The sequence below is a fragment of the Rhinoraja longicauda genome, chromosome 33 (assembly GCF_053455715.1).
Source record: "Rhinoraja longicauda isolate Sanriku21f chromosome 33, sRhiLon1.1, whole genome shotgun sequence".
In the NCBI taxonomy this organism is placed as follows: domain Eukaryota; kingdom Metazoa; phylum Chordata; class Chondrichthyes; order Rajiformes; family Arhynchobatidae; genus Rhinoraja; species Rhinoraja longicauda.
Genome location: NC_135985.1, coordinates 15,833,150 through 15,849,061, shown reverse-complemented (window position 1 = coordinate 15,849,061; position 15,912 = coordinate 15,833,150). Strand labels below are relative to the sequence as shown.

The 15,912-nt window shown below is 44.9% G+C and overlaps 1 protein-coding gene across 3 annotated transcripts in view; it reads left to right on the top strand.

The window, feature by feature from the left end:
- Positions 1 to 645: 645 nt before the first annotated feature.
- The window catches only part of frmd5a (FERM domain containing 5a), a 136,053-nt gene continuing 120,786 nt past the window's right edge, over positions 646 to 15,912 (top strand). For 2 of the 3 annotated variants that reach the window (XM_078427421.1, XM_078427418.1), the window contains exon 1: positions 646 to 984. In XM_078427421.1, the coding sequence (XP_078283547.1) occupies positions 883 to 984 (102 nt within the window). In that variant the 5' untranslated portion in view covers positions 646 to 882. The remainder of the gene's footprint in view (positions 985 to 15,912) is intronic. The other variant, XM_078427422.1, reaches the window with a different exon arrangement.

Here is a 15,912-nt window from a genome sequence, read left to right as displayed (position 1 = left end):
GCATTCGCTGCCTGCCTGTGCTTTCTCCGGCTAGGGACTGAGTCTCTCCACCGACCTCTTCACCGTAACATTCCCAACGGGGCTGAAACTGCTCCTGGGAATGGGGAGCAGTTCCAGCGTTGTGGCTGGATCCCACCTTGCCCTTGTCCCTCTCCCCCCCCTACAGATCTGTCAGATAATAAAGGCAGATTTATGCAGGAAAGCAACCAGGAGCTGTGCAGAGGCGCTGCAGACACGCGGAGACAACAAATTAAACCCGGTGCTGTCGGAGCCATGATTACACGACATTTACAAGGCAGGAGGCACAATGGGAAATGCAAAATCAGCGGACAAACAATTCGATGCAAATACCGCAGGTTAAAATCCTGGCAGATCACTTTATTGATTGCATTGCAAAAAAAAATGATTTCACTCGGAGTCCTGCACAAGATTGCCTCCAATTCATGCAGCGACCTTCCTCTCCAATGTACACGCTCTCTCTGCCCGGGCCCGCCGGTCTCTGCCCGCCTATTGGTTGGCGGTAAGCCCCGCCCATCTCGGCCCCGCGGCCATTGGGTGAAACCCGCGCCACTCAGGCAGCGCCTGCCGTTGATTGGAGCAGCGGCCTGCCCGTCAGACGCGGCTGCAGACCCCGCCCCCCCCAGAGGCAGACGGATACTTTTGTGGCGGCCGAGAGTTTGTGTTAAAGGGCCGCCCGCGTCAGCTGGCGATAGCGGCAGCGATGAGAGGGCAGCCCGGCCATAGGCACAGGTACAGCGCGCCAGAGAGCAGCCGGCGACCACGGTGAAACCCCGGGCCGAGGTAAAAGCCCAGCAAAGCCGTCTCCCGGCGGATCGGCTCGGCTCAGCTCGGCTCCCCCGCCGCCTCACACACAGCTGAAAGATGCTCAGCAGGCTGAGGAGCGGCAGCATCAGGAACCTGGACCGCGAGTTCGAATGCACCGTCAGGCTGCTGGACGACTCCGAGTATCATTGCACCATTCAGGTCAGTGCGGGGACCGGCACGGTGTGTGTGAATGAAACACTTTGCATCTTTTGTGTTCAACCCGCGGGCGTGAATGTTTGATACCGGAGTTATTGTCTGTGTGTGGATGCACCGCCGAGCTGTCCAGCGGCCAACCTGCGCTGAATGAATGGGACACTGGTCACGGCAAAGCCCGATTATATCAGTGGAAGCGGGCTTGAACTTCTCAGTTAAACTGTTGGTCCTCACTCCATCCTCCCAATGGGATTTTATAATGTAACTTCAACAAAATGTAGGGAGTGCTTCTCCCTCGGCACTGAGCTCCCCATTTAATTGTGCACATTGCATGGTCTATAGTGACGATTTGTCGATGCTGAGCTCCCCTCTCGTCTGCTGTGCGTGCATTAGATGCCTTTCTGGTGGTTGGTGCTAGGAAACGGAGAGGGATTGGGATCAAAGTGGGATAACTCTTGGACGAACAGACGAGCAAACCACTCCGGGAAAAATAAGAAATCTGGGGCTTTAGATTGGTAGTGATCTCGATTCCAAAGAGGGTAACACAAAGAGATATTAATTGAGACACATGGAACTGCAGTTGCTGAGTAAAACACTCACGAGTGAAACACAAAGCGCTGGGGGAAATCAGCGTGCCAGGCAGCATTTGTGGGGGGAATGGGCAGGCTGACTGATTCCGAGGCATCTTTGCACCAGCGTTTAGTGCTGAACCTGGGGAGATGCAATTTAGGTTTCTTAATGCTGGTCGTGTGCTAAATGTCCTCAACTCCAATTCATCTCCTCCCGCTTCCCCCAACCCGGTCCATTGCCGCTCACCAAACTAATGTGTGCGAAGTACAAGATAACTTTGGTGACATAAGCTGTTCTTTGGATGGGTCCCTGCATTGACAGCGGCAGGGCGCGAGTAAAGGACTCTGCAGCGAAGAAGCTTTGTGGCGCGCTGGTGCGCCTCGCGTCATGGTTTACTCGGGCTGTAGTGATCGGTACTGGCACGAACGATGGATGACATTGAGCAAAGCCGCAGATGTAAACAATAAAAAACCCGAGTAAAACAAGGTGACGGCTGCGGACTGGAAGTTGACAGCGCAGCGCACGGCGCTCATGTGACTGCATGTCCTTACTAACTAACACACATCCTTCACACCGAGTACCTCTACGCTGGTAACGTGTCCCCAGGCACTTTACAGCGGACTTAGGAAGCAAAACCTAACGTCGTGACACCTTGGAAAGAAAATTACTGCGCTATTTAAAGCACAAACGTGAAAGCAATCATTGTCTTTTTCAAACATATTTAGTCATCGACAGGGTGCAGAGGTCGCTGGTGGGGTCAGCATGTATTATCAGCCCAGACTGGGGAGGAGGCTAAGATGTAATTATATTGGTGAATTTTTTAATATATATCAAAATAAACTTTATTCAAAGCAAAAATATGTACAATACAGGAATCGTGCAAAAAATCACCCGACATTATCGGAGGCTATACATACATTTGTTACTGTTTACACTATATAGGTGAAATAAAACAAAACGGATAATGTTGGAAACACTCAGAAGGTCAAGCAGCGTCTGTGGAGTGAGAAAGATGTTTCAAGCCAACCACCTTTCATCCGCTGTGACCTGAAACATTTAGCTCTGTTTCGCTCACCTCAGTTGCTGCTGTTTCCAGCACCTTTTTTTCATTTATTTCAAATTTCTCATTGTTCTCGAATCAAATACAGGTCAGACTGCGCAAGAACGATTGGTGTTCTTCAGGGAAGAAAATCAATGAATTAAATTCCTTAGATGCATTTATGATTCGAATTTGGATTAATGATCCAGAACACTAGCTAATAGTATTAGCCTGATCACTGGAGTGAATTTTATGGAATATCTGAAAGGAGAATGAGGTTTTCTGAAGGAAATGTCAGAACTCAAGGTCTTGGTAGCTGAATGCTTGGTTCTCAATATTGCAGAGGCCAGAATTGGGAGAGCACCTAGATCTTGGAAGGTTGTAGGTCTGGAGTGATGTGACTGAGGAGGTTCAAGAATGCTGAAGATGGAGGTAACGGTGATAGTAGGGTGCAGGAAATGCAAGTAACAGAGAAAGGGAGGGTGGAACTTACACAGAGGATGGGTTGGAGGTTACTGAGAGGGGAAGAGATGGAGGAGATTTCAGAGAGGATGAGTTGTAAAGCTGGGGGAGGATGCCGGGGGTGGTTGAGGGTTGCACAAAGTTAAACAGAAAATATTCAAGGTTACTGAGAGGGAAGGAAGGGAGAGAAGCAGGGATGGAGGAGGTGAAGGAATTGCTCTCAGCATTCAATGGATACTTCTGAAGGATGGTTGCAGTATAGGAACACAGTAGGTTATCATCATTAAATTCTATCCATCTGTTTGAGTTAGCAAATAGCTGGATTTAATACTATTACTCTTTTTTAGCAATTTATACACGGTGTAAGAAAGTTCTACTCTCAGTGCTCATCTGGTGTCCAACGTTTCCGGACTTCATCTGATTTCAAGGTTGCCTCTTCTGACCTCCAAAATAACATCTTCTCTATTTATCTTTGATAGAGGATTCACCCCTGGTTTACATAATATTTTGTCACAATCTGAACCTTGGAGCCAAGGTATCATTATAGGAATCCATTCCAAATCTTCCGAGGGCAGTAATTTTCTTTCTAATCAGAGCAATGCACACCACTCCCAGTATGATGTAATGAGGGGTATGTGTAGTTTCGGCCTTTTTATTCTACCTACCTAATTGTAAACGGTATCTGGTGCAGCAAGTAGAGCTGTTACATTATAGCCCCAAGACTAGATTCGCTCCTGATCTCCAATGCTGCCCATGTGGAGTTTGCATGTTCTCCCACATTAGTTTTCTCTGGGTGCTCCAGTTTTCTTCCACACCTTAAAGGCATGCAAGTGGTAGATAGATCAGCCACTGTACATTGCCCAAGGGCGTAGCTGATTGGTAGATTGTGAGGAGAATTAAATTCCTTCTCTCCCGAGATGCTGCCTGACCTGCTGAGTTACTCCAGCATTTTGTGAATAAATGCTTGATGGTCAATATGGATTCGATGGGCTGAAGGATCTGTTTCTATGCTGTGTGACTCTATGATATTCTAGTAAAACCTTAAGTTATTTTTGGACACAACCATTTACATCTTTTCACTGTCTTACGTCATGCCGAGATTTTTTACACAAATGTACAATCTTACAGTGGCCTGTGTAAAAAAGAAAAATCCATCTATTTCCATTTTGCCCAACCACTATGTCTATGCATAGATTTAACATTTATCAACATGAATTACTAATTGCCAAATTTTGTGTCATCAGTAAATATTGATAAATAGCTATGCATTGTGTATTCAACTGTGGATGAGGCTCTCTCAGAGCGAGTGTCCAGTTGAAAATGTTGTGCATGTTTACAATAGCCACTAAACCACTTTGGCAGTGGCACCCAAGGGGAGCTAAACCAGAGAAGACCAATTGAGCATGATGTGAACGCTGAACATTCTTATGCCTGACGAAGCATCTCGACCCAAAATGTCACCCATTCCATCTCTCTAGAGATGCTGTCTGTCCCGCTGAGTTACTCCAGCTTTTTGTGTCTATGTTTGGTTTAAACCAGCATCTGCAGTTCCTTCCTACACTCTTATGTTGAAGTTGGGTATTTGTTAACCATTGTTTTAATTATATATTAACCATAATAACATTATTTGCTCACTTAGTAAATTCACAGACTGAGTAGAATTAGTCTGATTTGAACCAGAAATATATTCTGACAGACAACTTAAAGTTGGGAAATGAGGAACTGTGAATGTTAGTTAGAAAAAAGAGACAAAGAGCTGGAGTAACTCATCGGGTCAGGCAGCATCTCAGGTGAATACGAAAAGGTGATGTTTTGGGTCAGGACTCTTCTTCAGTACAGGTACAACAGCCCAGTCAGCCAAACAAGCCTGATTTTCCATTCATTTGTGCCTTGGTTCTGTAACCAATGGCAACCTTATCTTGCAGATATACTGTCAAAGAAAAACACCCTGCAGAATGATGGGAATTAGGAATAAAAATAGGTAACACTGGAATTCTCAGCAAGCAAGGCAGCATGTATGGAGGAGTGATCAGAGTTAATGTACCAGGTCGAAGACCCTTTATCAGAGTATGGTCAATTTTAGATTGGAAATTTCCAATCCACTCTGACATCAATCTTGTTTATGGAGAGAGATCCCAAATTCAGCTTCCCCGAGCTAGAAAAAGGGCTTCCTGATATAAGCCCAGGAGTGCTCTATTCAACCTAAACAAAATTACATGGCTTCACCATGGCAAATGCTCTCTTTGTTCTGAAGATAGACATAAAATGCTGGAGTAACTCAGCGCGTCGGGCAGCATCTCTGGAGAAAAGGAATAGGTGATGTTTTGGGTCGGGGCCTTTCTGAATATCTGATGTTCTTCCTCGTGGCTATCCCTCGAGGTCAAGGATGATGTCTACGTTCCAATGTCAGAATGAAGACGCCTGTGCATGTGTTTGCTTAACGTGTACTTGATGTTGTACTCCAAGAAGCACATGGTCCTTCACAAATCAATCAACTAATTCCAATGGCAAGGGAACCAAGACAATTGGAGATAATAGATTCGTTGCAGCCTTCATCCGCCTTCACAGCCGTTGAGTTCAAGATAACTTTGTCCACCTGGTCCGCTGTTGAGGTCTTGTACGTTGGATCGTTCTTAGTCTGGACCCTCATCCTCGACCTTACCGCCATGGGTGGCCCTACCAGAAGCTAGTGCTTCCGACGGCATCGCTCTTGGAATCATGGGGGCACGCAAGTGCTTGTGCAGACATACTGTATACATTGTTTGCCACATACCCGATGTTACACAGCAGTATACTTCATTGACTATACACCGCTGAGGTCATGAGGTGCTACCTAAATTCAAGTCTCTTTATTCTGTTTGGGACATTTCAGTGTTCTTTCTGAGACACATGACAATAAAACTCTTGACTCTTGACTCTTTGTTCAGTGTTCAGCAGTTAACAGACTTCTTGAAGTGTTTAAGGAACACATTCATTAATTGCAACTAATCTTGTCAGTGACTGAAATAACGTCTGGGTAATTAAAACCATAATCATATCCATTATATAAAATCAATAATGGTTGAATTGTAAGATTCAGCCCCCAGCTCTCTCTCTTGAACTTGCGATGAAAATGTGGAGATAATTGCTGCAGTGTTTCTTATTCTGTTTTAATAATGTAATTGCCTTGCATTTGCGGTTTAAAACAACTCATTTAAATGGGTAGAGTTGTTCCAGGTTGTATGTGCTATTTTGACAATTTAGCAAATGACCTTGAAGGATACTTGCTGTATTCTGTGCAGCATATGGTTGTACGGACGTGAACAAATGAGGGATGTGGGGTTTTCAATGGGGAATGGGGTTTAGCATGGAGCTGAGGGTTGGTGATTGGTGGGCAGATTGAGTGTTCCTTTGTGCCAATGCCCACAAATCACTGTTGCAACCAATCTCCATTGCAAAGCTACGTTGCAAAACTATTTTTGTGCCAATACAACTCAAAATGATTGATTTCATTTCCTTTCCCCTCAATCTTCAAAGAGTATATAGTAGCCTGGTTATTATGTTACTGGACTACAGATCCAGAATCTTAAGTTCAAATCCCATCTTGCATTTGGGAATAAATTCACTTAGCTAAATAAATCCAGAATTTAAAAATGTTGACATCAGCATTGGGACTGGAAATCTACCAGTTGGTCGTCAAATTTCATGTGGTTCCTTGACATTCTTCAGTGAAGGAGACCGATCGTCCCAGCGTGGTCTACTGAAAGTCCTGACTCACGATAATGTGGTTCATTGTTATAGGTGCTTTGAAATGCATTGAGTAAGCCATTCTGTTTAAGGGTGATTAGAGGTGGGTAATAAATTGTGGTCTTCAGTGATGCTCACATTCTGTAAATAAATAAAAGATTGTAGAAAATCTAAATGTAGAAAAAAGGAACTGTAGATGTTGGTTTGCACAAAAGGTAACAAAGTGCTGGAGTAAGTCAGGCAGCATCTCTGGAGAACATGGATAGGTGATGTTTCATGTCAGGTCTGTTCTTCAGACTGGAGAAGGGTCCTGACCCGAAACGTCACCTATCCATGTTCTCCAAAGATGCTGTATGACCCGCTAAGAGTTATACCAGCACTCTGTCCTTTCATGTCCAAGACTAAACTTGTACTCGCATGTCCTAAAGCCCCAGCACTTCCTGCCGGGGGAGCCATCCATACCCACCATTTATGGACCTGCTAAGTCCACCCTGGTTTACGTTGCATGGATCTCCAATGAGAAGTTCCAATTTTCATCAGCAAAGTCTAGAACGGAACACAGTCTCTCATGTGTCAGGGCCAGAACAAACCCATCTCAATGAAAAGCTGAAAGAAATAATGTTGACTTGTTCTGCTATGTCCTTTTGGTTTAGCTGTCTGTCAAATTCATGAATGTCTCTAATCAAAATATTTTTTTAAACTATTAATAATGAAACATTTAAAAGCATTTAGGTATACTACATTAATTAAAATATTCATATTAATATTAATTGCATGCCTGTATCATGTGGCCATTCACTTCATTGGGATGTTTGGTCCTGTTGTCCCTATGCTAGATATAATCCTGGCTGTATTAGGAGGGCAGGTTTCTCAACAGTAGTTGGGACGGCTCTGATTAGCACTTCTCGGGAAGCTTAAAACGTTCCTGTTCATACACATGTTGCTTGGGAGTTATGAATTTCCTGGCATCGGGGAAGTGCTCGTAATTCTACAGGGAAGTGATGGCTTTTCACAGGAAAATACTTTCCAATACTTATCGGGCTCAATGTCAACAATGTGTCTGTGATAGCCCTTTGCAGCTCCACTCTGTAATCGGTGCCACATCAATGCATGTTATTGTTGAATCATATTCCAAATTTTGTAAGGCATGGTCTGTAGATGTTGCAGGATTCTTATAACTGAAGCACATTTCACTTTAAATTTACTGAAGTCCTGGACATGCTCTCTTCAAAGATGTTTCTTTAACCAAGGATTTACACCCCTGTGATTGTCCAATTATCAGGATAACACTAATAAGCATGTAGAAGGTGTGCCAGTGTTTCTACGTTCTTAAAATACTCCACCAAACCTCAACAGGTGCACTGTTGAAAGTATCCTGACTGGCTGCTTCACAGACTGGTACTGGCAGTCAGGTGTCAGAAGTTATGGGGAGAAGGTAGGAGAATGGGGTTAGGAGGGAGAGATAGATCAGCCATGATTGAATGGCGGAGTAGACTTGATGGGCCGAATGGCCTAATTCTACTCCTGTCACTTTTGACCTTATGGCAGTGCCAATGCACAGGAACGCAAGAGGTGGAAGAGTGCGGTGGACTCAGCCCGTCCATCATGGGCACAGCCCTCCACAAGGCTCTGCCTCAAAAAGGCAGCATCCATCATCAAGGATTCCCACCATCAGGCCATGTCCCTTTTTTTTGCTGCTAATATCAGGCACGAGGTTTTGGAACAGCCACTTTTCCACTGTCATCAGGTTCTTGAACTGACCTGCACAACCCGAATCCTACCTCAGCAACAAAAATTTCAGTCCACCTCTGAAATTACCAGAGACTTGTTACATGATTGTGTTTGTGCACAAATGTTTTGTATTTTGCACAATCCTTTTCTTTTCATTGTCTTAATTTATGTAGAATTAAGTTTTTAATTGTCTGAGTCTATGTGTCTGTGAAGCTGCTGCAAGCAAGATTATCATTGTACCTGTACCTCATCATATGTGCTTATGACAACAAAATTAAACTGAGATCTGAGCATGCGGCAGTCTAGCACATTGCTATATGAGTTAGATAGAGCTCTTAATGTTAGCAGAGTCAGGGGGAATGGGGAGAGGGCAGGAACGGGGTGCTGATTGAGAATGATCAGCCATGATCTCATTGAATGGTGGTGCTGGCTCGGAGGCCCTAATGGCCTACTCCTGCACTTATTGTCTATTGCCTATATTAGGCTCCATTGAATCAAATGACAGTAAAACGGCATAGAGTGTGTATGAGCTTGATGCAACCATATAATCAACTCCCATTCCATGCACATTGCCATTTCATTAAGATGTTCCCTCATTGTTTTGCAGCCAATAAACTACAGTCACTATTGCAGGGTGGGAAATGCAGCAACCAATTTCAGCAGAGCAAGCTCCCATGGGCAACACCATGATATTGGCCAGTGCTTTGATGTTGAATAAGGAGTAAATATTCTCTCCACTAGATTTCTTGTAAATGGTTTCAGAGGAGCATCTGCAAGAGAGTGGACGGGATTTCCAGTTGCTTCCTCTCCTTGTTCAAGGTACATTACTAGCATAAAGTGTCTATTCCACCCTTGTGTTGGACTGAGAAAGAAGTTGATCACTTTGGGGGTGGAAGTAACTGAAGTCGCAAATAGTCTGGGTAAGGCCTCCCCTCCTGAAATGGGCATGAGTGAGTCAGAAGATAGACACAAAGTCCTGGAGTACCTCAGCCAGCCAGGCAGCATCTCTGGAGAAAAAGGATGGGTGACGCTTTGGGCTGGAACCCTTCAGACTGAAAGTAGGGGGGAGGGTGGAACTAAAAGCAGAGGGGAAGTAGAGTGATCCAAGTCTGCGTGAAATCTGAATGAATCAGATTCGGATTATAACAAAGCACAATGTGCTGGGGGAGCTCAGTGGGCCAGGCAGCATCTGTGGAGGGAATGGGCAGGCAAATCTGATTATAACAGTCTGATAGTTTTATAGTAGCTGTTATCAATCCGAACTTGAATTGAATTATTTGACTTAAAATCCTCAGCTGCTGAGGGTGTGGTGACAAAGAAATATAACATGCGTATCTCTGGGTTAATGGTCCTGAACTCTGGCTGCAGGTCTGTTAACTTAGCGACACTCTGTTGGCATATCCCATCTCTTCCCCCCATCGTTGCCTCCAGCTGTGTAGCCCTCCATCAGTATCCCACCGGACACCAACAGATAATTGTGTCCGAGCAGGAATTGAGTCTGCAGAGGCAGAAGCTGGAGCATTGTCGTCAGAACCACACGGACAGGCTGTGTAAAAGGTGAATAATTGTTAGTGTTGAAACCAAAAGCATCAGCAGTCTGTAAGAGGATGGGGGAGCAGTAACCTTGAAATGAAACAGTCACCACATTTACCTGGAAACGGTTTCTGCAGGTTCACAGCTGTTTCCCTTTTGCTTTTCCAATCACGTCCAGAAAATTGTTTTATTTTGTGCGAAGGCTTATTTTTTAGTGCTGTGTTCAATTTTCCTTCAGTTCTGAGCTGCACACGTTTTCTGTGCAACTCCGATCATTTTGAGGTCAAGGTTACTCACGAGCCTTCCCTCGTCGCAACTAATCCCCTCCCCTCCTCATTTCAAGCCACAAAATGAGCTCCATGGCATCTGGAGGAAATATCACGCGAGATGTGTACTGAATCTTACGGAGATTTTCCCGCTTTTCCCGTTCGGTTTTGGGTTTTGTAAAATGCTCCGTGCCCTCATTCCACAAGTGAACACACCAGATTGCAGTGGGCATCCTCAGACCAGAACTTCTTTCAGCTGAGCGATCTGCTGCCGCTCCCCTGCACTCAGACCCCACCGCCTGAGCTGCTGACTTCACTCCGTCATTGCCCTCGCTGTTATTTCCAATCCTCCGAGACCCTATCTCAGTGTCAGTGCTTTACTTGGATCACCGATTCCATTAATTCCATCTGAAGCGGTGAATTGCTTTGACTTAATAGCCCGACTCAAGAAAGCAACCCAGTTGTGCAAGAACTGAAAGATGAAAGCGATTTACTGCAGCTTGAACTGGAATTTCAAGTAGTGTTTTATTTTGAGGCAAATAATATTAGAAGATGAGGGTAAACCTCACTATTCTGAATGGTCCAGCAGTTTGCCCCACTTGCTTCTCTGCTGATAACACCTTATCCCCAACCAGGGGATTTTGGAGCCTGTTGAGGTTTCTATAGGTCAGTAAATATGAAGAGTTGATCAGCTATTGGCATGCAGTGAACTCCTCACATACTTCAAGCTAATTAACATTGAAATGTTGACACTAAATGCTGGAGTAACTCAGCGGGTCAGGCAGCATCTCTGGTGGAAAGGAATAGGTGACGTTTCGGGTGGTGGCCTTTCACCAGTTTCAGAGTCAGGGAGGGGGACACCACAGGTATCTGAAGGTACAGAACAAAGCAGAGCTTGCATCGATGACTCACGAAAGGCAAAGCCCACAATGGTCCATTGTTGGTTGGGGTCGAGGTGATAATGAAGAAATGCAAACAGTGAAATTGAAATTGAACATTGAACGATGTTGCAGACCAAGATTTTGTAAACTGCTGGTTACATAAAAGGACACAAAGTGCTGGAGTAACTTGGAGAATATGGAGAGGTGACGTTTCAGGTTAGAATCCTTCTGCACACATTGAATATTGTATCAGCATAGAGCCTATTACATATCTAGGACCTCCCAAAATGCTCAAAGAAAGGGTAGTCAGTTGTTATGGAAGAAATACAGTGGCCAATTTACCCAGCAAGCTCCCACAATGTAATATGACCAGCTCATCTGTTTTAGTGATGATCCATAAGGGACATGTATTGGCTGCAGAATGCTAGTTTTCCTCTATGTTGTGCCATGGGATCTTTCTCATCAAGGTGGCGCAGTGGCAGAGTTGATGCCTTACAGCATCAGAGACCCAGGTTCAATCCTATCTACAGGCACTGTTTGTCGGGAGTTTGTACATTCTGCTCGTGACTTGCGTGGGTTTTTTTCCTGGCGCTCCAGTTTCCTTCCACACTCCAAAGTTAGTTGGCTAATTGGCTTGGTAAAATTGTAAATTGTCCCTAGTGTGTAGGATAGTTGTTAGTGTGTGGGGATATCTGTTCAGTGTGGACTCGGTGGGCCGATGGGCCTGTTTCCGCGCTGTATTGCTAAACTAAACTAAAAAGGCCAGCTGTGATGCATCAACTGTGTGGATCTTTGGGCCAGGAGACATCTAATTTCCTGAAGTTACTGGGACGAGCCCTCTGTGTTTTCAGCACACTTGGTACCTAATCTCACTGTTCTGAAAGTGATTATAGTTCTTGCTGTTGGCCCACTGATAACATCACTTGTCAGAGCAGTGAATAGTTCCACGGAAGGAAGGAATGCCCACTAACACAATTTGCCAAATGCTCATAATGGTGCCTCCATGTCCACTGTCTCAGAAATCCAAGTTTAATTTCCTTGATAGTCACAAGGACTTTAATCCTTTAGATCCCTGTAATCAGCGATTCCAGGAAATATACTTTTCATCAGATTTCATTTTGTTGAGAGAGTAGAATTTCTTCGATGTGTCTGGTGATGGGACTTTAATATTGCAGACTTTAAGAAGCACACCGACAAATTGTGTTCTGAGCTATAGATGGATGGAAGTAATTATAAATCGTCCCAAAACCACATTGCAATATTCACTGGACTTCAAACGAGAGTTATAGTCATAGAGCGATGCAGCCTGGAAACAGGTCTATCAGCCCAACTCATCCATGCAGAGTTAGCTAATTAAGCAAGACGCACTTGCCTGTGCCTGGCCCACATCCTTCCAAACCTTTTCTATCCAGCTACCTGCAAGCTCTCTTAAACCTGGGCACAAAATTAGCCACCCTCCAGTCTTCCGACACCTCACCCTTGGCTATCAATGATACAGATATCTCCAACGGGAACTGCTCAATTTTTCCCCCAGCTTCTCACAATGTCCTTCAATACCCGCGATCAGGTCCTGGGGACTTATTCACATTGCATTTTAAGAACTTCAGCACCTCCTCTTAGAAGCATATAAAAATAGGTGCAGGAGTAGGCCATTCTGCCCTTCGATTCAATATGATCGTGGCTGATCTCTTCTGTAATGTGAACTCTCCAAGTACAATATGGACTGTTTCATTAAATGGAGTGGCTTTGAGGTTATATTGACTTTATCAATGATACCTTGACTTTATCAATGATCTTTTGACTGAGGTCAGTTTGTCATTCACTGACTCGTGGCCAGCACCCTGGATATAACTCGATGCCAGCACTAACTGTGTGCACGACTATTAGCTGTTGATTACATGTGTCTTGAAGCTTTGGAAAGGGGGGAATGAAATGGATAAGATATGGAACAAATGGCAATCAGCTCATTGAATATGGAGATGAAGACTCATAGCTGGATTGGGCTGGCAAAGTCAAGCTGAACTGCTAGAGTGTTCTGGCTTAATCACACCAAGAAAGATATTGAACTGGGGGAGTGCCATGTCCTTAACCTTCCCTTGCCACAAGCCACGCTGGTAATGCTGAAAATGTTATTTTGAAAGAGGTCACCCTGGAGGTATTCTGAACATTTGCCAGCCCCGGGCAATGTTAATACGAGAATCATCTTCATGTGATGTAAGCAGGCTCTGATTGCCATTGTGTTCCTTGCTGTGTGGGCACTGGAAGAGCAGAGGCCCAGCTTTGGATCAGGTCAAATTATTCATTGTAACTCAGTATCAATGGATGGCAGTGTAAACATTAGCATTTTATCCAATGGCTTGTATTCAAGCTGCTGTGTAATGCTGTTGATTTTTTCTGTATCATCTGTTCGTGTTGGTGCTCATCTATTGTACATCATTGGTGCACAGTTTCAGCTCGCCAGCACTGGCTGAGGCACTGAGATTCAGTGGCACCTTTCACAGGAGGAAGTCACAATGATTCAGGAGCAGGAACGTGCAGCGAAATAATCCAGTCAGACCAGGCTGCAGTGATAGAGTAGACAAAGCTGCATGCGGTTACCGGTGATGCAAATGTAAAACATAAACGGGGAAAAGATGGAGGTGTACTGCAGGTCTGAAATAGGAGGGATGATTAAAGGTTTGGATTGGATCATTCATAGAATAACATTTTGTTGGAAAATGCCGTAATCCTTAGAAGCTGACATTAAACCCAACAATAACAGCTCGCTGTAAACATGTCACATCACAGCATTTCTTGGGAGCAGAGCCAGGCAGGGTTTAACTGCACTACAAAGGGAAATATTTGGGCAGGTGATCAGGAGTCTGCACCGTGAGGTAGGTTCTGATGTGGGGAGAGAGGCCAAGAGGTTTAGGGAGTGATTTAGGCAGTGGAAAGCACAGTGTGGATCTGTACACTGTGGATGGCTCAATTGTAACCATGTATTGTCTTTCCACTGACTGGTTAGCACACAACAAAAGCTTTACACTATACCTCAGTACACATGACAATAAACTAAACTGACTACTAACTCAAGCACAGTTTAATTGACTTCAAAGATGACCTAGTGCAGAGATTTTACAGTGTTGAGGAGTTCATAGATGCAAGGTGAGGAGAGAACATGGAGGGATGGGAAAACCAGGAAACGATGCACGGAGATTTTTTGATATTAAGGGATTTGGGGATAGAACGTAGAACTGTATAGCTCAGGAACAGGCCCTTTGGCCCACAATGTACATACTGAACATGAAGTTAAACGATTTTTCTCTGCTTGCATGTGATCCATATCCTTCCATTAGCTGCATATTTATGTGTCTATGTAAAAGCCTCTTAAATGCCCCTACTGTATTTCCCACCACTACCACGCCTGACAGCACATTACTGGCACTCACCACTTTCTATGTGTTGTGGGGGGGGGGGGGGGGGGGGGGCAAAATAAGCCCCGGACATCACCTTTAAATTTTCTCCCTCTCACCTTAGTCTGGCATTTACACCCTGAGGAAAAAGGTTCTGACTGTCTACCCTATCTATGCCTTTCATCATTTTATATACCTCTACCAGTTCTCCCCTCAACTTCCGACACTCCAGAGAAAACAATCCAAGTTTGTTCAAACTCTCCTTGCAGCTAATATCCTCTAATCCAGGCAGCATTCTAGTAAATCTCTTCTGCACCCTCTCCAAAGCCTCCACATCTTTTCTGTAATGGGGTAACCAAAGTGCTTTAAAGCTGCAACATGACTTCCTGAAAAGTGCAGGTTTACTGCAGGTTCACCCACCACGGATGTCGACGGGAGGAGCGCCGCGAGAGCGAGGAGGGACCCGCGAGCAACCGCCGAGAGAACGAGGTGTGCTGTCGGAGAGCGAGCAGGGCTGCTCAATACCAAAGGGACCCGGCGGAGGTGGGAGGGGGGAAGGGTTGTATAAGGCTTGCTGCCACGTGCAGCCGCAGGCAGTCGATAGGACTGTTTGGTGAACTTTTGTAACTTTGTCAGTGCCAAAATGTGGCCACACGCCTGTACTGCCTAGGTGAGGTCCGCTACATGATTTTACTGGGCTGTATGCAAAGCAAAGCATTTCACTGTACTCGGGTACATGTGACAACAAAGTATCATTGAATCAACCCCATTTATCATGCCACCAATCTATATTAGGGACAAATTATAACTACCAACCCACACAACTTTGGTACATGAGAGGAAACTGGAGCACCTAGATGAAACCCATGCAGTCACTGGGAAGATAGGCAAACTCCACACAGACTGCACTGGAGGTCAGAATCGGACTCTGGTGGCTGGAGCTGTGAGGCAGTGGCACTACCTGCTGCACCAATACTTGCACTGGCGAAGGCATACACTGTAGTGACAGTAAGCAGAGTTAGTTTTATCAAACATACTTGCATTTATATAGCACCTACTCTGACCTCTGGATGTCCCAAAGCCACTTGCAGCCAATGAATAGCACAACCGGCATTGTGATGAGGATAATTTTGTGCACAGCAAGCCCCCTTAGATGGCGTTGTGAAGGTGTCTTTTAAGGATAAATATTAGACAGAGCACTGAGAACTCCCCTGCTCTTCCTCAAATTGTTCCATCCGGAAAGGTGAGTCACATCAAGGAGACTCGAGTCATTTACCTGGCATCGTTTCATCCACTGCCTGTGCACTGGTGTTCCATTCAATGTTATCACTCCA